A 25504-nucleotide genomic window follows, 5' to 3' on the forward strand; every position below is an offset into this window, starting at 1 on the left:
TGCCTTTAGGCTACCGCATGTGATTATGACAAACAGATTATGCACATTCATAATATTATGCCTATTTATAGTACAAAGGCGGCACACCGGGGCGCTGACCCGATGATAAACATTATTGATATTAATGATTCGATAAATTAGATTATTATTTTTTAATTAACTCAATTGTTTTGAAGTCTGGCGAACGAGTAAGCTACCAGATATTTTTTGCTTACTATGCTGCTAACGGCGAACATCTGAACCAACGTTTTTTTTTCTTATGTAATAAATATTATCTGTTTTACCTGGTGATTAATCAAGGAATTTGTCGGAAAATAACAAATCATTATCGGTACAACGAATTCTTAAATTTAACAATTGATTATCCTTATTTTCCGTCTTTACACGTTGTTCGACTTAAGATACAAAATATTATACTAGGAGGATACCCCACATGCATTTGTTGTATGGTATAAAAACACGAATTGGCTTTCTTGATACAGCTCTTTCAAAATTTGGCTTCCAGTAAAGTTACTTATATCATCTGAAAGTTAAAAACTTTTTCTATGTCGTCTTGACGAGTATAAACACAACTAGTTTTTTATTTAAATAAAGGTAAAACAAATATTTATTAAGCAATTATTTTGGTTTTAATAATCGAGTTATTGTAAAAACCTCGTCAAGCGATACATATAAAGTTCTTAACTTTCAAGTGATATAAGTAACTAATCTGTCGGACAATTTTTTCTCAAAATTGTTTTTTAAATCTCTGTCAATGATGCTATCATTAAGAGTACTAATTACTGAACTAATAATTACACATCATGGTTTAACCTTTAAGCTAAGATTTAGTAAAAAATTGCCTATACTTTACTCCTTAAAATTAGCGGAGTGGCGTCCTCTTAATTATATGTACTTTGTTTCTTTAATATAAATCGGTTTTTAATCAGTATAATCATTTTAAGATCTTTATATATTCATACGTTAAAATATGGTTTTACTTCGTAAAATCCATACACTAAAATAAAGATTGTAACCAACACAAACGTTAAGCAAAATTCGTCTTGTAACAGACTCGACTCGTTGGTTGAATGCTGACAAAAGGACTTAAGAGAATTTACCTTTCCTACGCAAAACGCTGCAAAAGAAAAATCCATTCTCTTGTTCGCCTTTAAAACATAACTTTTTAAGTTGTTTTTATTTCAATTGCTACTCCGCTTTTCTGAGAAAATACTAGAACTATTATTACATTCGGCGAAAATAGTATGAAATGCTTTTTAAACGAAATTAATATAACAATAAAAAACTTTAGGCCCCAAGTGGTACTTGTTAAAGTTTAATAACTAATTCATTGTAAGCATGGTATGGGCGAATATAAAAGAATATAGTTTTAGTCAACATTTTTATTAACTTGCCTAAAGGAACGTCACTAAAAATATGTATTTTGAGCGATATAGATTTTTGTTTTTATATTGCCCCTAGTAGAGCAAGAGTTGTCCAAAATGACCTAACAGTTCGTAGACTAAAAGCATAATATATATGTGGAAAAAATTTTATATTTTTCATACCACTTTTTTTTATTTCACATTTTCATTTAATTGTTTCATTCGTTTGATCGAATTACATTTTCGAATAATTAGGTCGAAACCAAAATATTATTATACTAGGTTATATTTTTTTATGTATAAATTAACGAAAACAGTAAAAAAATTGAGGGAAATTATATAACAATATCCCGTTGTGATTATCCCAATCACAACAGTAAACTGAAATTAAATCCGAAACCTTATTGTCTCTCTTGTAACTTCTGGGTAGGTATTATAGCTTTCAAAAAATGTGTTAAATATTTTATTACTCAACAGCACATTTGAACATTTACAATCAAAAAATATCCTTGGTAATTTAAGTTAATTAAATCGCGATAATGCTCAACTTAAACGTTTTACCTGGATCTAAAGAATAATTAATAATTAAAAATCTCTAAACACCTTTGTATACTTTCGTGTGTCGTTTGCCTTTTCGTTTAATTTGATATACCATTTTTTTTAAATATGACTTAGTTATATATATATATATATTATAAATTATATTAGAGTTAATAAGCCCAACCGGTTTTTTATCATGGTAATTCTGGTGAAATATCTGGAATTTACACGAAATAGTATAATGCGACATAAGCCTTGAGGTAAAGTTTAGACAGCTGTACCGAGCTAACAAGACAACATTTGTACATATCAATTTATTCCTGTCCTGACAGAGACAGGTTTTATTTTATTATATTTTTTTATTACCAAGCACGACGTTCAGCCGAGTTGTCGTTATTGTTGCAATTAATATTCGAGAAACGGCTGGAAATTATTCAACGACAAAACCACATGGCACCTAAAAGTTACCATTAAAACTGACATGTAAAGTTTCAAACTTTTTGCGTAAACGAAGTGGCGAGCTGGTTTTGTTTGAAACAACGGATTTTCCGACTTGAGAAAAAAAAACTTATATGTGCTTAAAGGCTTTCGATGCAACCTAAGAATGTATGATATAGGTACACGTTCGCAGAGAATCAGAAAAAACTTCTTTTGTAAGAAATAAAAAAGTATTACAGTAATTTAATTTTGAATTTGCGACACTAATGGATACTATGGTTTTACTGATACGCCCGCCAAAGAGTTATATTTTCCAAATTAATGGCCTATTTTGTATTTACAACTGAAAAAATAAATATATTTTAACTCACAGTTTGATAAAGGTAAACTTCACTTGGTAAAGGTGAGTACAGGGGTAAAATTTATAGGAAAACGTCATTAAGGGGATTGCATGCATTAAAGGGTTTTTAATGAGTTTTGTATAGGCAATAATTAAAAAAAAAATGTGGTTTTAATAAATTTCGAACATGTTGTAAATTTGTATAAGCTTCGAGGTATTATTTTTTAATTTATATACATTTTTACTATGAATAAAAATGTATTTTGGCCTTTTTTTAATCAAAAATCTAGACAAAAATTCGACTACTCAGTCCGACTACTATCCTTAATACAATTTCAATTCTGTAAAGAGATTCGAGTTCTTTGGGTACTTTACAATGTTATGTAAAAAGTCGATTTTCATTTCAAAAATTCAGTTTCCTGAATAAATTATACTTGCAATTTTTTCAATATTAAATCCTATAAGATACGCTATAAAATCGAATTAACCTAAACGCTAACGTTTGGAGTGAACGGATCAATTCAAATATTAATTTTTAAGCATAAAATAAAAAACGGGCAAACGTATTATTATACGAACGATTCGTCCGCGTTTTGCAAGCATATTTTTGCCCGCGTAAGGTTATTTATGGTTATTGCATACATGATTAATACTTGATATATGTGTACACATCCTGTATTTTCAAGCACCGTGTCTACGGGTGGGTAGGTATACCCTAATTGTAATCAATCATTTGACCGATGCAATCTCCTCGTTATGGCTGTTTTGTGTTGTTTGTATAATTTATAATATAGACTACCGATTTGTTATTTTAATAACATATTGTAATATATTAATAAATGTTATTTTGTTGAATGGTTATTTTTACCCCGTCGCGTCGATGTAAATTAATAATAATAATAATAAGTTAATGTCTTTTAAATAATAATATTGTGCGAACATCATTTTTTAATTTAATTACCATGAATATGTTATTGGCTGGGTACAAGCAATTCCATGTCGCCATTTTCGCGTTACACTTTCACTTTCAGTTAGAGATAAGAAATTAGATATACGCGATAAGAGATAAATGATAAATGATAAGAGATTACATATCCTCGATTAATTAATGTTTTTCCGCGGAGCGGAGAAAATGACTAGATTTTTTTCATTTCACACTCACCCTTCCGTCTTGAATGAGTTTCTCGATGGCTTGCGTGACTGACTTGTCGTCCTTGGTGAAGAAAATATATGCGGCCATTTCCTCGGGGGACGCTTCCGGGTCCAAAGATGTTGTGTAGTCCTGAAATCGAAGTTCGAAACTTAATTAGTACCTTGTGGCATGTGGTGATAATAAAATTTGATAGTATAACATTGTTTTGTGCGGCAAGTCCTTACAGAGTATTTCTTGTAGCCGAAACGCTTGGTAGCCCATTTCCGAGGTTCTTCGTCTGACTTATACGAGGTCTGCTTGTGTATACCTTTGTTCGGTATATCGACGGACATTTGGACTTTGGTGTCCGGACGACCGCCCGTTTCTTGGTCGTTTTGCGACAAAACTTTTTGTTCTAGTTTTGCCAACAGTTCTCCATTTTTATTTACTACAAAAAAGCAAAACATAAAACACAGTTGTGATTTATTATACAACGCCGTTAGGGTAGTTAATCAGCTTAATATATATTTTAGCTTCAAACTGATAATACTCCTTATCTGTATTACCGGCAAAAAAGTTAGTAACTCAATTGTTAATTTTACATTATAACATTATGACTTTTAAAATGCTTCTGTCGATTTTTGTATTGCTACCATCTACAGATTCGCATCGAAGCGTTTTATTGAAAGTGATTTTATCATCACTTTCAGTTATAATAATTCCTGTACACCAGTGACATCTCCCGCCCCAATATGCTTTGGCCCCATTATGTCCCCTACCCCATCGTACTGGTTTTTTTCTGATTTTTTTTTTAAACCTTGAGTTTATAACGAGGTAAACATAAAGTAAAAATATTATATAATATTATACTATTACATTTTACATCTTCAATATGTATTTATATATATACCGTTATTTAAAGACATGTATAAATTTACTTTCGTTTTTTAGAGCCCGTGAAGGTATTCGAATAAAATATGCAATTTAGGTTTATAAAAAAAGAAATGTACTATATTGAACTCGTGTGCCCTTGAAAAGGGACATTATATAATATATTTTCTCGAATAATAACAATAATAATTCATCGTACCCGAGAAGGTACTTCGAATCCATTCTTTAATATTTCCCAAAAATATACTTTAGTGAATGATATGATACTACACTCTATCTGACATTTTACTCGAATGTAACAAAAGTAATATTATCTCTCAAACAATCTCAAACATCAGCTTTTGACGGTTCAAGTTGGCACAAAGCGTAGAACAAACTAAATGTTTGTTGAGAAAACAATTGGACGCTATAATTTTTTAGAGAAACTTACTAAGTACGCGAAACATGTGTTGATATTTTAGTTTGGTTACTGAACATACGGTTTTTTAGATAGTAAACTATTTTAAAACATTCACCTTGTTGTTGAATTTTCGCTATAGCTTTTTCTTTGCCGTTTTTGTTTGTGTACAACGATTCGTGCGACTTGACCACCGACACCGACTCGCCCTGGCCTGTTAATCCACAGCATGATTAAAGGTATGAAGATTTTTATTTGTAATACAAATGTCTAATATATTTAGCAAAACACCTACCTGGAGGTATTTTTAATTTTTCTAATTCTTGCACATCCTGGTCGATGGTCTGTAATAATATAATAAATAATCTTTCAGGTTAACATATTAGATAAATACAAAAAACTAAAAAGGGTATACTGCATAACAAAAGTGTTGAATAGGTAAAATAGCTGTCAAGAAACTGTCATAATGTAGTAGGCACTTAAAATGGAAATAAAGATTTTATATAATTTAGAAACCAGTTATTTAGTCATCAAATTACACTTGACTATCCGGGAAAACCTCTAACTATTAATTTTCAGTTACATTGCAGAGTACAATAAGATTGCATATTAAATGGCTATTGTCTAGTGATAAAAAACATCTCAAATCAACAAATGCAACTTAAAAGTATAGCAAACGATCAATTTTTTTTTTTTTTAGTTAAAACGACCTTTCTCAGTTCAATACTCTACCAATCGCTTAGATGGTATGATATAAATTTCAAGGACAGATCTACTTTCTCACTTTTGTTATTGGACCTACAATTTTTCTGTTGGGTTCAACGAAATGTAAAAAAATAAAATTACTAAAACTAAATGATGGATGACGCTTATTCAAATCAACAAACGAGTGAGAACTTCAAATTTGTTTTGGAATTTCATTACAAATAGGTAAATGTAAATAGTTATTATAACAATAAATTAACGATTGACAATTAGTAATCAATTCCACGGTTCGTTTATTTTTATTATATAATATATATATATAATATTATAATTTATTACATTATTCTAACAAAGCTTTTAACAATGCTTTATTTAATGCACTACTAAATTTCTAATTATTATTAACCCATTAACGCCCGTAACTATTTTTTTTGCTGAGTCCCAAAAAGGGATCTCCGAGCGTTAATAGGTTAATTTTTAATTTTTTTATTAACACACTTACCCTCGCAACTTCATTTTTAAACTCTGTTCCTTGTGGAATATCTAAAAACACAAATAAGATACATTATACTCATATTTTTCAGCATAAACTGTAAACATACTATATGGCATTTGTTGCATAGATACATTATGACATTTAACGCAAAACAACTGGGAGAGAGTTTTCCTTAACGACAAAAAAATCGATACTACATTATTTTGAAGTAGCGTGGACTGAAAAACTCAAATATAGCATTATTGATGCCGCATTAATATATATAACTTCAGTCGATAAACATTTTTTTTGGTAGTATAAAGTTTGGATTATGTGAGTTTTGACGCCAAAAGGTAAAAAATCAGATTTTCTATTTTGTTGGATTTCAAATAGGTTTTTTAGGTGACTCATCTCGTGTAATGAGCAAAACACACTTAACAGTGTGTACAAGTTTTTAATTTAAAATTAAAATGTATTGTTATATTTTAAAATAAACATTTTGTATACAAAAAAACCATTCAGTGACAACCACGGTAAAATATAATTGGTCTGATCATGTTCTGATCATTGGTCTGGAAAGCGTTTATCATAATAATTTATATAAAAAAAATGGTGAAACATAACGATTATGTCAATGACGTTTGATAACTGCAGCAATGATTCGGGTCAAAAATAGTTCAGTACTTAAACTTCTCATGGTCAATTGGAACTTGTTGATTTTTATTCTAACCACTAGGTTCGAGGATACATATTGGATGCACATGTTCTTTTGCGTTTTCCAAATATCTGATAACACATTCGAATTCAGCGTCAAAAATCCTATAAGGCAGTGGTGCTCAGAGATTTTCTCATTTTTTCGACCACGTGAGTTTCGACTCTAGCCTATCCGTTGTTTGATTGTAAAAATCACGTTAAACGAAATAAGTAATTAAGTCTTAATTGTAAGGCGGTGTAAACGTGCGCCCTATTAAACACGGTTTATATACAGTTTACTCAATGCGCGGTTGTTATATATAGGTAGGTACGGAAAGACGACAAAGCAATTTCATTAAATCCGTCGGCTGTAATTGGATCAGACCGAATTTCGATTTAAATTGAATACCGTACACCGTACTTGGAAAACAACTCCGAACGTACTGTGTAAGACTAATGGAAGAGAAAAACGACTTGGCCAATAGAAGTGCATTTTTGCGAATGTTGTTTAAACCGCTCTGAGATTCGTGATTTTTATTCTATATTATACACCCTTATTGGCCATATATGTATAGGGCAACAAGTTTTCACACTTGGTCACGCTGCAGGACGTGTTCGCTCAGGTTTTTATTGTTTTTGGGCAAAGGGAAAAACATAATACAATACATAATATCCAAACCCCGTACTCGACCGTTAGACCGCCCACGCGGTTTAAAAGATAAATTAATTTAAAACCGTCCGGGCCGGGCAAAAAATATGATGTTCTACGTGACTGCGCTCGACCCGTCGGTTATAATAATTATTTTTATCGGTGCGGTAGCAAAAAAAAAAGATTATAGAATTGAATTTTATTAAAAAAAAAAATAGAAAACACCGAAAAGCTAAAAAAATTGAAATATATTTTTACTCCTGCCGCGTTTCACCGTTAAAACGCAATATGTACTGCACGTGAAAAACAATTTCAACAGTGGTCTGCGTTATGACAAGTTTTTGTTCAGAGGTAGGGTTGTTAAATTCGTGGACACACTTAATTTCACATTCGACCCGACTGCACAAAGTCTAGTCGAGTTGAATTTATTTAATTACTTGAATTTTTATCCGATTCGATATTCAATGGGATCAATTGAAAATTAAAAAAAATTGTATGCCATTCTGAGACGATTGTCCTTTTAAAAAAACTATTCTGTCATCAAACGCTAGTTTTAAAAAGTAACCGTTTCGTACGAAGTATGGGTGTGCAAAGAATAGAATACTATAGGAGACGAATGTTGATGGAAATATAGAGACGAATAGCAATCGAAAAGTAATAGAGAAAACAAATTAAAAATGTAACAACTAAGTTAGTTGACCGATGGAAAACGGCCAAGAGCTCTGAAAGGTAGCGGCAATCAATAGATTAGGTTAGGTAGATACTAGTGAACGGATCTGATTGAAGAGAACAAGACAAAGGGACTATAATAAATTAGTGGCGGAGTAAGATTGGCAAATTAAATGAGGTAAAACAATTTATTGTTGTTGACGTCAATGTTAAGATAATTAAAAACGCATTATAATCATTTATTCGTCGTTATAAATTTATACTGTAATATATTTTATGAGTACGGGCCAACACCAGTAAAATCTTTAGTATTTTAAACAGTTTGTTAAAAAAAATCGTTCGCACAGTAATTATTATGTTTATTCATTTTCGTTTTATAGTACAAATTTAATAGTGTACTTGGTTTGGTTATTTTGAATAATATTGACGCTGGTATAGAATGACTTCGATTAAGTGAGGCGACCTAGTTTAAAATCCAGCTTAAATACATTTTGAAAATGTTAAAACACAGTGTATTACTCGGTATGTAAAACTATTATTGAATACCAAATAAAGATTACAACTATCTCAAACTGTGTTGGGAAAATGTTGGTTGGTTTCAAAATGGGTCATCTGAAGAAATTATGTGTTATCGGTGAAAATGTTCAAAAATTGCTTTTAGCTGGTTTTACTGTTTGGCTACTTGTATTGGCTTTGTAGATGTCTCGAGTACGCCATACATGTTACTCCGACCATTGCCGGTCGTTAACACATTTTATATTCATAGTTTAAGTATCTATTAATAGAACTTTCCAACCGACTGCATAATATTCATATAAAGTCCACAATAATAGCTCGCTTCACGTTTGCCACTAAATGCATACACGGACGGTAGTCGGTATGACGCATTTGAAAAAAAGAACCTAATGGTTGTGTTGTGTATTTTTTTTTTCAATTTCATAATTCGTTTTATAGTGAACGCGCAATTTTTTTATCTAAACGCATTTAACAATTTTAACAACTACCTGCCATTTTTTCTCTCTAAATCTCTCAACAGGAAATAAAGCTCCGGGAGTAGACAATATACCTATAGAACTCATCCAAAATTTAGGGGAAACAGTTAAAGAAGAGCTATTCAAACTTGTGAAGGAAATATATGAATTAAGAGTCATCCCTGAAGACTTCCAGAAAAGTATTATCATTACAATACCAAAAAAGGCAACCGCTGACAAATGCGACGACTTCCGTACACTAAGCCTTATGGCACACGCAGCAAAAATACTAGTAAAAGTAGTATGTAAAAGAATGGAAAATAAAATCGAAGAGCAACTAGGGTGTGACCAGTATGGCTTTAGAAAGAATAAAGGGACAAGAGAAGCAATATTAAGTCTCAGAATACTATTAGAGAAGCAGTTAGAACTGGATAAGGACACGCTAATTGCCTTTGTGGACCTAGAAAAGGAATTTAATAGATAAAGTGAGCTGGCAAAAGTTATTCCAGACTCTACAGCAAGTAGGAGTGGATTACAAGGATAGGCAATTAATATACAATTTTTACAGACAGCAGAAATAAGTATAGAAAACAAATCTGCAACAGCAAAAATACGAAAAGGCACTAGACAAGGGTGTCCCATGTCACCAATGTTGTTTAATGTATATGTCGAACGACCAATCCAAGAAATAAAGAAAACGCTCAATAAACGAAAAATAGGAGTGACGGTCGGAGGAGAACTTATACAAATGCTTAGGTTTGCTGACGACATTGCTTTAATAACCAAAAACGAAAAAGAGATGGAAACTGCATTAGAAGTGATGCAGAAGTGTTTTGAAGAATACGCCCTGAAATAACTAAATAAACTAAGGTTATGATATGCCAAAAATCACAACAAAGACAAAGACTCCAAATCCGAGTGGGAAATAACTATATAGAACAAGTAAACAGCTATAAATACCTAGGCAGTTTAATCACCTAGGATGGAAAGTCCACTAAGGAAATTAGAGCTAGGATAGCGCAAGCGAAAATCGCATTTATGAACCGCAAGAAATTACTATGCTCCAAGAAAATGAGTATCCATATGAGAAAACGACTAGTTAAAGTGTTTGTGTGGAGCGTGGCTCTATACGGGTCAGAGTCCTGGGTGATAAACAAAGCAGAAGAAAGATATTTAGAAAGCTTCGAAATGTGTTGCTGGCGGAGGATGCTAAGAGTTGGCTAGACTGAGTTCCGTACCAATGACAGTGTACTTAATGAAATAGGTGAACCTGGAGGATTATTAAGATCAATCAAAGAAAGATGATGGAGACTAATTGGACATACTTTAAGACACGAGGAGGAACTACACCACAGAATATTGGAAGGACAAATAGAAGGCAAGAGATATCATATCCACGATTCAATTTTTTTCCGTGGAGCGGAGAAAATAACTAGGTTTTTTTTATTTGTCTCAAATAAAGTTTTTAATTAATGTGTTTGTTACTTTTAAAAAAATCAACTGACAAGTACAACGATAATAAATTCTCGTAAACAAACATCGTTGAAACTCGTTTTTGGCAAAATATGTTTCAGTTAGATTGACACGACAAAGGTACGTGGCCTTTGTCGAGGTACAACAAAAGCAGTAAAGTTATAAAACGTGTTATACTACGGTCTCGGTATGCTGTAACGGGCTGTTTGAGTTATTTATTATCCTTGTAAAAGAAACGCGTACCATCCGTGTCATGAACGTTTCAAACTGACAAAAAGTCTATCCAAAGTCCGGAGTAGTTAGAAAAGTAATATATCCGACAGTTTTGTAACAAAAAAAAACCGCCTCTATTATATCATGCATCGCACTAAACGTATTGATGTATCACATTCGAGTATACTATAATATATATTATATAGTATAACAAAAAAAGAGTCACAAACAAAATGGTTATTAGAAACTTGCAAGACTAAAAATAGTTGCTTTCTCAAAGAATCTTTTTTGGTCGAATTTTCGATTTTATTTATTACTTATTTCATTTCGACTTGGGCCTAACCTGACTGCTTAAAGTGATATAATATTAACACGGGAGAATGGCTGAATTTAGTAGGTTATCGATTGGCATAGAATAACGCTCCCATTATGGCCATTGGGTGTTCTTTGTTGTTTGATTTAAAAACCAATAATGACCAAAATCGAATCGATTTCCTCAACATTTGAACGTCTACATTAATTTAGTACTGTTCCATAATATAAATCAACCGACAAATTATACGTCACACTTTGTGTAAATAAATCGTTCTTTATTTTTTTCCCGCTAACGTGGTAAGTACCAAATTATTACTTTCAATGGCATTTTAATCCTACTAAAAAAAAAAAAAAAAAACTATGTCCTTAAAAATGGTTAGTACGAAATGAACCGCGTGCATACTGAAAAATAACAGTAAATAATAGTATACTAAGTAAGTAAGATGAGTAATTGCATTTGTTTAATTCCAAATGATTTTGAAATGAAATAAATAATATCGGTAATAAATTTCGCTCATCTCACCGTAATATTTATGCAAAACGGCTTGCGATTCATGTTTATGGAGATGTTATTTAAATACTACCCAAATAAAGAGGTGGGTAGGTCGTTTATTTTTAAAACGATCAAGCTATATAGAATAATAACGTTTCAGTAACACAAAACAAAAAAAACCATTACTGTGAATGATTTATAAAATTTGTGATGAAAACGATCGTAATGTTATGTAAAACAGCTCCCTAAAGCTTAATATTTAAACATTATTCAGTTTTATAATGTTCTTTTCAAAATGATTTATTTACTAATCTGCTGTCTACATTTACTATAGGTATAAGATAAAGGCGTTTGTTTTAATAATAGTTTATTTAAAAAAAATACATATTGTTTTTTTTTGCTTAACCTTATAAAAAGTTATATATATATTGCATAATAAATTACAAGCTGTATTGCTTACTAAGAGACTGTTATCGTGAAATTGTGTGTAAATATTCAAATATATTTTAATATTATGTGTATGAATTTTTTATGAATGATTAATTGTAAGCTCGATCGTGTGATACCAGTGTTGTCATACTACACATATAGTCCACTATAAAGAAACTGTCAAAACATGAGCTGAAAATAGCTTATAAAATATTTCTTTGTTGACAGTGTTAATCTCCACGTTACCAAAGTTTTTTCTCACGCGTTGGAAATAGGTCATACAAAATCAATAACAGTATAATATACATATATATATATATATGTATATTATATTAAAAGATTTTATACTATGTATTTATGGCATTAGTTAGTGCAGAGAAATAATGAATAAGACACCTGCTGCACAATGGAAATGTTTTTTTTTAAATTATGAAACGCATCTTTATTTCAACGTAAACGTATTTGACTTTTAGTCGAAACGCAATTTTATATTTTGTGACTAGTTAAATGAAAAAATATAATATTATTATGATAAGTGAAAATGGCTGATGTTCTTAAATTACATACAATTTTGACGAAGCTCGACCTAACCAAGTTATACACTTAATGTAATTATTTTAACGCGCATTTGTTCTTAGACGAAGAACGCCTAGCAGTTTAATTAGATTATAATTTGTAGTCGATTTTAATTGAGGTATTGTATTGATTTAAACACGCAGTAAACGTATATTGATGCACGAGCTGCTTAATTTGATACTTTATACATGCTCTTGTCTAGAAATTATATTAAATGGTGGGGAGGGGGGGATTTATCCGACATTGGTCTTACATAGGCTTAGCTCAGCCACACTTCTCTAATTGATGCTTCTGTATCAAACCAAGTAGCGCTGTAGATAATCTATGGCTATGAACATTAGGGTGTACTCAAAATGTAATTTTTATAAAGCTTATAGGCCTTTAAGTCGTAAAAGTGTCATCGCCATTTATATCATAAACGTAAACACAACTTGAAATTTAAAGTTTTATGTATAATATATAGTTTGTATATAAACATACATACATGCGTATTAAATTGTACTTAAACATATCAGTTACACGTTCTGTATTTTACAGCTAGCTGAGTGGAAAAGTTTTATGATTATTTCTTATGTTCATAATTGTAATTGTTATAGTTTAACCGACTAAACGAGCAAGTATCCTTTAAGCTATAAAAACAGATTACAGCTTTGTTCTACGGTTTGTACTACAACAATGGGCCAATGGTGGTTTAAGTTCCTTCACCCTTTCTTTCGGACTCCAGCATGATTACAAGTAGAACTTTTTTTTTTCTTTTTTGACCACTTGTAAAACAAATCAAAATCGTATACATTTACAATAAAATTCATTTGGCGTTTCGAAAGATATGAAAGAGTGGAAAATCAGCTAACGCCAAGCTCATTGCGAGTTATCGAAATACAATATTTTTAGTGTCTTTTGTTGCCTGTTTAGATCCGTCCCCCCTCCCCAAGAGAGAGGTTTCTCGACGAAACTTTTAATGAAATTTAACGTATAATAATAATAATAATAACAATTATACTTGTAAAACGATTTTGTAGTACGAGCCGGGACTTAAACTTCCGGAATTTAATTTTCCCCGTGCGGTGTACATAGGCCTAAGGGGGGATGTAGTACGTACTCGGAGGGCGGGTTACACGAAACAACTTTGTCCGGGATGACAACCCGGGGAAAACGGTGTCGGCAGTGTAATATATTATTATATTTAACGCCAAAGTTACAAAATTGTTTTTTTCCACTACTACGATGCGTTTTTTTTACGAACCCTAATGACGTGTCTGTCGTAAAATCTGATTGTGTCGAGACAACCCCCCCCCCACCCAAAAAAAACCAAAATAATATTAAAACCATCGCTTGTAGTCGGATTTGTCTTTGTAATCCGACCGACGTGTGACCTTTACGGGTTTCCCAGCTTGTCGGCATAAAATAAATCCAACCCCAGCCAAAAACGCCGGACAGCCGAGGCTTTATTGATCATTATAAAGTAACGTCCGGTCGCTACCAAAAGTCTGAAAAAAATAAAAACCGCTACGCGAACAAAATATATGTATTTGTGCAAAACCCCACACGGTAGTCGTGTCGAGTCGTTTTCTTTTTAATTGCATCTGTCGGTTGAAATAAAACTAGTCAGGACACAAGAATCCAAGCGGGATTGTCAAAAACACACTAGTGTCACACCTTCGAAATGACCCTAATTTGTTTTGATGAGTTTAACTTGTGCGAGTGTAATATTATAATTAAAAATACAGTTTTCAAATTGGATACGACGTTAAATTATAGCTAGTGCTCAGATGTATGGTATTATAATCTGTAGGTATCTCGGGCTTAAAAAGGTCAACTTTAAAAAAAAAAAAGGATATTAGTTGTATACTACAGTTACAATTAAATTATAGTTTTGAAACTAAATATATTAAATTAAACATGTAGCTAATGCCGAGATGTACTATAATTTGTACCCCTCAGGTCTAAAAGGGCCAATCTCGTGTTTAATAACTTTTGGAAAATTGGTATGAGTATCCATAAGACTACAAATTGTTTAGGTTTTGTAGTTTAAGTATTCTGAAAATAAACATGAATTTACATTAAATAATCGACGTAGAAGTGAGATGTTTCTACTTTTTTTTTTATTAGAAAAAATATACAAACTGTACACTACAATATTCGTACAATAGGCATACGGTATGGTTAATATATACAATTAGTAGTGTATCACTTGTTTAAAGAAACCATCTAGTGATGGAACTCCAATGGCTGGAAGAGTGGAGATTAGGTTAGCAGGTCTCTACACTATTTTCTTAGTACCTTTAGATGACGGGATGGATTTTCAGGAAGATTATTGGAGACCAGATGGGAAATTAAAGATTTGGATGTCCCTGGAGTCTATTTCGGAACCTTTTGTAGTGAGTTTTGGCTACTTCGGCTACAGTAGGGAAGAAAGTGTCTCTGTGGAGCGTTTCGTTGGAAACATAAGGAGTTGCGGCAAGGATGGTCCGAAGGACTCGGAATTGGAACACTTGAATTCTGTTTGTGTTGGAGATTTTTACTGAACCCCAAAGTTCTACACCATAAGACCATACTGGTTTAAGTAACATTTTATATAGCGTAAGTTTTGTTTTTAAATTAATTTATGATTTATTGTTTAGTAATGGCCGAAGAAGCCTTAGGCTATTTAGGACTATTATGTTCGCGTGTAAGTGAGGTGCCCATGAAATAAGTAATAAATTAAAAAAAATTTCAAGTAATATATTCTCATTAATATAAAATGACCAAACTATATTATTAGTATTCAGATTCTAAATATTTTTGTAGAAAAAAAGGAATTCGATTATTATGAAAGTGTTTTTCATCCTATCATAGATTATTTTACTCTATCATAGATGTCTTTTAACGCAAATTTATTTCTATTTTAATATACATGTTTACTGCATCTGCGCAGAACCTAAAAACCATTAAAACTCCATAGTAATTCGTGCTAAGTGTTAAACTAATTTACGAATTTCTTTACTATACTTTTGATCGAATACGTGTACCGTAATATAATAATATATATTTATATTTTAACCCTTTTGTTTCTGGATTTTTTTTTTTTCGAAAAAAAATCAACAATTTTTTTACGTATCGGACTGATATTGATTATCAATATAGCTGTGTCGATTTTTTTATCACCAATCTATACTAGAACTTGTGTTTAAAGACATTGTTGATAATGATAGTACGTTGTTAATATTTTATTCGATTTTTTAAAGTTTTTAAAGTTAAATCCTCGCGAGGATGTCAGTAACGAAAGGGTTAAAATGAATAAAAGTTCATGGGTATTTTGCAAAGGGGCTCTTAGAAAGAAAACAAGGGTGTTCAAACCTTACTCTGGCGAAAATAAAAGTTGAAAAGAGCGTTTGACAGCCGGAAGTCGGAAGCCATTTTTAATAGCTATTCTTAGGAAACGTTAACTAATATAAAACACGATTTTGCCTTGTTCAATAGCCTTCAACCTTTCATATCTGTGACATCCGCCGATCGCATTCCATGAATTCTTTATGCTTTAAATATTATAATTTGTATTCAAGTCAAAGTTCCAGTGAAAATGAACAACGATAAAATGTATTTTATGTATTTATTATCGCCGAACTTCTTAGGTTCTTTAGATAATACAATTAATTGTTTTTTCAACTTAAATTGAGAATATCAATTAAGTACTAGTAAAAATAAGTGTACAAACAACAGTTTTTTTTTCATTGAACGACTAATATAAATTCCATGACAATCTCAACTGTGCTTACAATATATTACAGTAGCTCAAGAATTCTTATTTAATTTATATTGAAAATAAATTACTCGTAACAAACAAAAAACAGGAAATAGCTATTCTTTTAATAGTAGAAATTAATAACTGGAAAAAAAACTGAAAGTTCTTAAATTTTTTTACTGTTATACATGTTAAAACTTAAAATATTTTGGAACCTTATTTTTTTTGCTGTACAGTGGTAAAGTGTATTATGCGGTTGGAACTTAACCAAAGTATTCGTTGAAAATTAACAGTATGGATAATAGTATATTCTATGAAAAAGAAATAAAATATCACCGAAATCCCATTTATGATAATTGGTATTAAAAATTATATGCATATGCTTTCTTTTTTTTTTATTTCTGCCAATATGTGCATTTCGTCGGAGACAGGTGTAGAGGTTTTTTGTCGGCACCCTAAAAATACAATATAATATTCAATTCGCCACGCCAAAGCCGTTAAAGGTAGCCATTTGGCTCAAGTCGGGTTTGTGGTCAATTATGCCTGTTAACCTATTTTTGGATAGGATATAGTGTTATAGTTTAAACTTGTTACCCCGATAAGATAGCTAACGGCGAGGGAGGAAGTCGTCGCCGCCATCTCGGGAGGGTGTCGTGCCGCAGGTTAAGGAAAGGTCATTAACCAACTCGGTTAAATTCCGTTATCTCACCCCCGTGGCCGTCTAGACTCAGGCAGATATTAGAATCGTGCACGACCTTGGTTTTTAATTGTTTTTTTGCGAAATGCGTTGTGCACGACATAATAAAACACAACCCACGCGCCAAATCTACCGCCAACGCTCCGGCCGAACATGCAATAATAATATTATCAGAAGGGAAACATTGGCGATTTTTATCACCTCTCGGCTAATTCTATTATTTACTCGTCTAACTATTCATAATTGGATTTCTTTACCGATTGCCTTACTCAAACAAACAGGGTGTTAGCCTGTTTTCTTTTTTTTTAATGTCAATCGCATTGTAATATCGACAACATGCCCTAGGATTAAAAATGTATACCGACGCATTACATTGCCTAAGTAAACCTAGTAAACTTAAGTTAATAATAACAGAAATAGTTTTGATAATATGTAAGCACAGCTTCAAGAGAAGCTAAGAAATTATTTTTCTTTCATTCAAAAACAATATATACCCTTGCGGGTATTACCGTTGTTTTTTTTTTTAGTTGTAACGACCCATTTAGGGTCACCGCTATGTTCTCCTCCGAGACAGTTTCTTATAATGTCCTGCTATCTGGCACGGGTCGTTAGTCCATCACAAGAAAGAGATTTATCGCCAAGTAAAAGAAAAAGTTTACATCTTAAATCTTCCAACATGTTGTATAAAACTTTAGTGTATACGGAATTCAAATAAGCAGTACACCTAAGCATACACGTATCGAAATTGCCTACACATAGAGCCGTAGAATATTCCTTACATACCAAACGCCTGGTGAGCTAAACTCAACCTAACCACGAGATCGCAGATAAAACAATATCGCGGTATGTGGACTTTTGGAAAAGAGTATTTCAATTAGAAATCTATTCTATATTTTATAACACAAAATGATGACTCGAGTTAATGCACAAAACGTGTGTTTTGGTCAAAACAATATTATGTTGTTTGTCGAAATAGAGAAGAAAATGTTCACGAAGATTTATTGTTTTGTTTGATAGTTCTAAAAAGTAATTTTTTTTTTTTGGTTTTTTACTCACTAAGCGTCACTACGGCAAGCTTCTTATTATTCTTAACGGGTATGAACGTGGACTTGCGTGGGCCCCGCCTACACGAGAACGGCGCTGTCACTATCCAAAGGTCACCACGGTTGACGGTTTTCGTAGCAAAACAAAAACTTCTCGGGGTCCATTAGTTAAAGGAAAACTACTTCTAACCATTACCGTGATCACTTGTGTGTTTTAAATCTTATGTATTTTGTAGGCATACTCGCGCAGCGTTCGCAAGTAGAACATAAGAAAACGGATAAACAATCATTGAATTGAATTACAATATTATTGCGGTTAATGTGTAACTGTTTTAAATGCAGATATTGCGAACGCGAATGTTTTAGATAATAATAATAATAATTATAATTATTATTAGGTATAATGGCCCCACTATAATCATCCTACTACGGCACCTATAATAATACTGAATGCCTGCACAAGGCTTACCGGAGTTTTGTATTATAATGGAAAAAGCGCGCATAATTTAATTAATCCACACCGACGGGAACCTATACAAGCATATTGCCTGTCGTGCAGGATTAACTTAATTTTAATCAATTTTCATCGTTAAGTGCTACCACTAAAACATATACAAATTCAATTTTATAAGAATTAATCAAGGAGTGAGGCAAACAACCTTAGATGCGTGTAATACTAATGACCTTTGCGCATACAGTGTAAGATGCAAAGCGGATTTCTAGTTAGAAAATATGTTTTGTTTAAATTAAAACTACTTGTGTATGTGTTTTCCCCTGTAATTTCTTAATCTATTTATAAAAAACGGTCGATATCGAGTTATTTTGTTAAAATATGTATTGTTGCGAGGTTTGGTGAAAAATATTTCAATACAATTACAGTTATTGATGTTTTATGCAATTTAGACTGTCTAATATATTTAAAGAAATATTATTGCCATAATGATTACGTTCTTAGATTTGATTTCCCTATAAAAAAAACATGATAAAAAAACTAATTAAGTATTGTGATTATAATTAAAAATTATCGTTTTTCAATAAAACATTGTTCAAATATTATTGGCGTATGAGTAACATTTCGGTCAATATACCTAACACGTTTACTCTACTTATGTCAGAGCTTGAATGTTCAGGGTCAAACCATGTAGGTACTTAAACATAAATAATGGTTTAATGAATCATTAATTTTATCGATTTTTTTGTTCTATAGGACTCGGAATTACGGTTCAAGTTTCGGTGCTTAGCTGAAAAGGTATTGTTTGTTAAACTAGGTTATTGTTTTAAACGCAAGTCATGATTCCTCGCAGAGAACGCCTTATTACTAGGTTAGGCGTCTCGACCAGCGAAGAGCACATAAATCCAAGATGTCCGAAATATTGACCTTCAACCGGCGTTTGCTTTTTACGCAGCTTGCCAGGTCTGAGGTCCCAAAATCGAGCTCCGTACGTCACCATGACAACGTCGATGGGTCTTTGCGGACTACTTTGCTGGCCCCAAAATTACATTGCCCCAAAGTGCAAGACCGACGGATCTCGTGTGACGGTACAGCTAATGCAATTCCATCACAATACACGTTCCTACTCCCAATGGCACAACATAAGTTTTGAATAAAATAATAGTTCAGACAAGATCTCGTCAATAGAACTGCGATAACACTATATGCACGTCACTGGCGCAGAGATGCGGCAAGTAAGCCGTGTATAAAGCTGCAAAACGTTTAACCCGAACCGACTGGATATAATATTAGTGCTTTTGCCCGAAGCGACGGCTTTGGGTTTAATTTTTTTTTTACAACCACTGAAAGACACTAACGACCGTTCGTCACGGGTAAACGAGCAAAGCACATGTTTAATATACAAATATATAAAATACATGCAAATACACACAAATTCACGCGAACCAATGTTGTGTGCGTTTAGTTTAAGTACCAGCTTGACGCATGGCTGAACAATTATGGTAGCTTCCAGCTAAAGCCAGTACCAAGCTTGGCTGTTTAAACGACAACCGTCTCACTCGGTGTTTTAGTAGTAATGTCACGAATTTACATCCATGGCGTTCTGTGTTTCTGTCTTGCTCAAAATATTTTAAATTACCTGTCATTGCACAAGTGGCTGCGTGACACGATCTGAACTCTCATATTTTTTAAACAACAACGAACCAGATAGTATATATATATATATATATTATAGTCGTAGGATAAGCGCTCAAATATGATCTCGAAGACACATATTGTTGTGTATGTACCTACTATTTAGATACACTATATTGATATTTATAATATCAAGATAAAATTTGTTCATTGTCATCACATAATATCAAGTTGTTGTTAATAGTCATGGCACAAGTATGAGTGTTTATTTGTTTTTTTAATTTATTAACTATATTTAAAGGAAAAGAGTTTAAATCTTAAAACTTTAAAAAGTTTTTAAATCATTTTACCTATAACAACATTATTTATTACCACAAAGTTTCGACGGTTGTGACCACATCACAGTCTTGTGCAATAATATAACATCGTTTATTAAGAATAATAAAATATCATAGTTTTACTGAAATCCTGTTTTTGTTTTGTTGTTCACATTACTAATAATTATATTATTTCCCGTGTAAAAAAAAATCTGTCGTTTTCTTTTTGCTTAGCTTGAAATAAACGTACAACTCTCGAATATTTCTTTATAAACTTTTTTGTTGATTGATTTAACGAGCGACCAAATATCGAGAGTATACTTTAAGCAGAAATAAAGTTATAAGTTTTGCCCGCGTTGTTTGGATAAAAATTCATTAAAAACTTTTGACCGTCTCACAGAATAATATTACATAGGCAAACAATAACAAACTGCGCCATCGTGTTTGTGTTTTCAAAAAATTGATTGAAGGCAATCCATTAGCTTAATAAATTACAGGGTACCTAGAATGATGAAAATAATTTTTGCATAAACATCTTACCGTAAGTTTCGGATATCGGTGCGCCTTGAGCGAAACATTTGTCCCCTCTGTTAGCCGACAACAGCAACAGGAGGCTGGTCGATAACAACAAAGCAAAATTGTTTTGCATCTTGAACGAGCCGCCAAATCTATAAAATAAAAAAAGCAATCATTATTAGCTGTTAAATGTCAGCAACTGTAATGTGACAATTTTCAATTACAACTGTATTCTGTTATTCTAAGATATCATTTTAATAGTCTATTCCGGATTGTAGTTTATCAAGTTTAAATTATAAATTTGGTCAAACAAAAATAAAAAATTGGTCCATTTATACACTCAAAAGTCATTCAATATAAGTATTTAGATTTCAGTACAACAGTCAAACCGTTTGGAAACTTGTATCTACAATATTATGTAATTAGGTAGTTTCCAAACATAATGGTAGACACTTTAACTGTTCATAGGATTACAATTTCATAGAATAGTTATGTATAGTTATAGAACCATAATATAGTAACATAAAATACCTATTCGAACTTTACCTATTTGTATTGCAACTCAAATTAGCCTTGTTAAATTGTTTAGCATAGAGTGAAATGGAGTAGCTTAAAAGACAAGTGCAACCGCTAAACTTTTCAAAGTAATTATTAAAACTATTAAATTGGGAATGAATAAATTAACCATCCAATGTTAAAGCATTTTAATAAGAACAAATGATATTTCTATGTAAAATTTTGCAGTTACGCATGGCCCATTTGATTGCAGTTTATCCCAAAGTACTGTTGACACGTCAGGAACTAATAATTCTATATAGGTAAATAGATATAATTTAGGATGATTTTAATTAATCGCTATGAAGGATATACTTGTACAGTCATGATAAAAACAAGCGACCTTTAAGCAAACATCCTACCGAGGTTGATAAATAGGGTAAGTCAAAAGTCGAGGACAAGAGGACAAAGTCGACAGTCGACGAAATAGAAGAAATACAATTTAAAATATTTTTGCGACACGTGACAACACAAGAGGATGTAATTCAATATCCGATAGTTTGGGCTAACGTCTAATAAGGAAATAACGATTCAAATAAAGAATATTAAATCTCTCTGCGTGTGTATTAGCACTTAGACGGTAAAATAAATATGTTTCTTATTTCATTACTGCATAAAAAAAACAACAAGACATTTTATATTGCTTACCTAATGAATTAGAAATCGCGGTGAAATAAGTTAAAAGTGTTCTTGAAAAACTTCCAAAATTTAACTTAATATTGTATATATTAAATAATTAAATAAATCTTGTTAGACTAAACGAATGAGAATGTTGACGGAAAATTATTATTTTGTAAGCATTTTTTAAAAATCTTATCCCATCGTTATATTCACCATTATTAATAGTATTCGCTATTACACGTTTTTAAAAGTAAGCAGCGTCAGACTACACATTGAAAAGGCTTCTCTCGGTTATGCGCTCTTTTATGTCTTCTCAGGTGTCTCAATTGTATGGACATTTTTAGGCATATTCGATAGTTTGTAACTTTACACGTTCCAGCTTCGATTTTCTTCTTTAAACTTATTACCTTTCTATACTTTAGTCTTATTTTATAACAGAAAAATGTATTTAGTTTATAAATGAGCTGTATAATATAATTGAAAGCGCTGTAAGACAGTAAATTTTGTAGAATACAGCTTCTGCAATAAATCCGTTTGGAATCCAATATTAAAACTATTAAAATAAATAATAAACGAGATGACATAAAACGATACAGCACTTTAGCTTATTGTTTTTTAATAAACTTAGGCGTAAATTTTAAAAAAATAAAAAGCTCCTACGAGAATATGTGTAAGGAAAATATAATTTACACTATTTACACAACTTGCGGATACTCCCACTTGAGTAGCTTGTCTTGTGAGCTTGACATAGGCAGACAAGTCTAGCTACTCAAGTGGGAGTATCCGTAAGTTGTGTAAATAGTGTAAATACAATACGCCCAACTCAAGTTTTAATAACTTTTGGTACGATAAAATTGGTTGTAATTATTTAATATTTTATCAGTTAGTATATTTCAGTAGGACCCGAATCCGATTAGAAAATTCCTATAGCTAAGATTTTAATAACATTTCTAGAGAAAATTACAGCGTACAATTTAAGCACCACTGCCAACATAAGTGCCATAGCCTGAACTTTTAATACGTATCTGTTCAGTGTAGATTTGTGGAAACTCACCTTAGGCAATTTTAAGTAACCATGTCATGATAATAACATGACATAAATCTGTTTTAGAATTTTGACTAATTTAGCAGCTTAAAGATGTTTTGTAATTGTTTTTATTTTTTTTAAATACTTATTTTAATAAATGTATTTATTTAAAGCGAATCAACAGCTGACATTGCTACTACCTATTCGATTTTACATAATATTATAGACGGAATATAAAGCGAATAAAAAACAAAACCTATTCTATTGTTATCATGTACACAATATCTGCTTGAAGATACAATTCAAATACTTTTTATATAAAACGACTGCAATCATTATTTCCATCGAGTCCACAGAAGATATTTTGTATCACCTATATTATATCCATATTATCACTATGTTGTGAAAGATATACAATGTACAATAGTAACAGATTGTATTTACAGCGGAAGATGATACCAAAAGTATTTTGTGTGCAACAAGGAAAATATTTAATAAGACTGATATTTTTGTTTTAATAACAGATATAATAAACTATAATATAGTGTAACGTTAATTGAGTTAAAAACACTCGGTTGATGCTATCAGTATAATAATGCAGCGATGAGACACTTTAACAGCTCTTGTATTTCAATTTAATATGCTTTTGCGGTTGTTAGTCTTCGGTCGTGGTTATTTATAGTATGAATGTATGTATTATCAAAACCGTGGAGGACGTGTATACATAATAGTGTGCGCTCTAATGATCTCGCTAATGAATTCACGGTACTCTAAACTCAAATTGGACTACCTTTGAATAGACATATTATTGGGTACGTGACAATAATTAATACTATACTGTTTGGGCGCTTCTCGCACATACATTTTCGGATTAAAAGACAATTAAAGTTGGATCAGCCATATCCAAGGCAAATTTAGAATACCATCCTTTAACGGAATTTGGTAAGAAAACGGTTGACACGTTTTCTTAGAGCGAAGAACCACCCTATGTCGATACCGGAAATAATATTTGTATTCCATTGCGGGACACAACGGTAAATGGAAACGTGACAAGAATGTTGGAAATGAGATAAAAATTTAAAAAAATTAGATCAGGTAATGCTAAAGATTACTAGCTGGAGGGCTATTATTGAGGGCCATCAGTGAGCCGGAAGAACAGTCCATACAAATTGATGTACCTAATAATTAAAATCTTACACGGACCCAATCGTGTGGTACTCTACTAATATACATAATATATTAGTTGTATATGTTATACACTATCACATATACACGCGTCCATCGGTTAATGCCAGATCCACGCTGAATCAGGGATTTCCAGGGTGTTGAATTTATCTATTTTTTAGTACCTACCAGATGAATATTTTAGGTTTTGTTCAGTTTCGGCGCTATTGAATTTAGCAAAAGTATTTCCAGTATGTTTTTCTTATTGATGTTCATTAGCTTTTTTTTTCAATATTATAATAATTTTTTATTATAATGTCCTTGGAAACCTACCCTTTTAGTTCTATATCGAGAAATAAAAGTATTTTCGTTATTTAAATTGGAAAAATTCTAAACCAAAATAACTAATATACAATACGCTATCGGCTCAATTGTAGAAAATATACAAGTTGTTTTATAAAAAGGTTAACTGTAACAAAAATGAGAAATCTGATCATGACTACCCGCCAGGTTTATATATTAAACGCCATTAATTTTATACCTAATAGTGAGATTATTTATTACAATATTGCATTTTTGCACAAGCACAGTCAAGTGCGTTAAGCGTTTGTGCTTATATAATTTATGTAATAGTATTCCTCTCTTAAAATAAGCTACAGGTTGCGCTAGGGTAAAAAAAGAGTTAATCTGTGACGAAAATGTCTGCAAAAATTTAACCTGATTACATAATACCGAGTGCGTCATAAAGACTGGAAAAAAATACATATTTTTAACCTACGGGTTTACCCTATACCTACGGGCTTTTTATTATTACATTTGCATTTACGTTTAAATTAAAATTGTGCTCTACTCTCTCAACCTTATGAATATTTATTTGAAATAAAAATCTTCGCCTACGCGCTAATAGTTCACATTATATATGTACATTTTATTAGTCATAAAATCTGCTTAAGACTTATAGTAGTTATTAAGCGACAAACAATTAACGAACACT

At 31.9% G+C, this 25504-nt stretch overlaps 1 protein-coding gene across 1 annotated transcript in view; it reads right to left on the bottom strand.

Annotated features, from left to right (window-relative positions):
- The window catches only part of LOC126840380 (uncharacterized), a 38963-nt gene that overhangs the window by 7177 nt on the left and 6282 nt on the right, over positions 1 to 25504 (bottom strand). Inside the window, exons 2-7 of the mRNA XM_050576063.1 lie at positions 21168 to 21295; positions 6310 to 6350; positions 5398 to 5446; positions 5221 to 5316; positions 4060 to 4262; positions 3845 to 3964 (exon numbers count right to left, since the gene is read on the bottom strand). Coding sequence (XP_050432020.1) covers positions 3845 to 3964; positions 4060 to 4262; positions 5221 to 5316; positions 5398 to 5446; positions 6310 to 6350; positions 21168 to 21276 — 618 coding nt within the window. The 5' untranslated portion in view covers positions 21277 to 21295. The remainder of the gene's footprint in view (positions 1 to 3844; positions 3965 to 4059; positions 4263 to 5220; positions 5317 to 5397; positions 5447 to 6309; positions 6351 to 21167; positions 21296 to 25504) is intronic.

Source organism: Adelges cooleyi, unplaced genomic scaffold (genome assembly GCF_023614345.1).
Source record: "Adelges cooleyi isolate 19-005CV unplaced genomic scaffold, UGA_ACOO_1.1 ACOO_flye_CR_arks_rails_tigmint_CR_PRNA_376, whole genome shotgun sequence".
Lineage (NCBI taxonomy): Eukaryota > Metazoa > Arthropoda > Insecta > Hemiptera > Adelgidae > Adelges > Adelges cooleyi.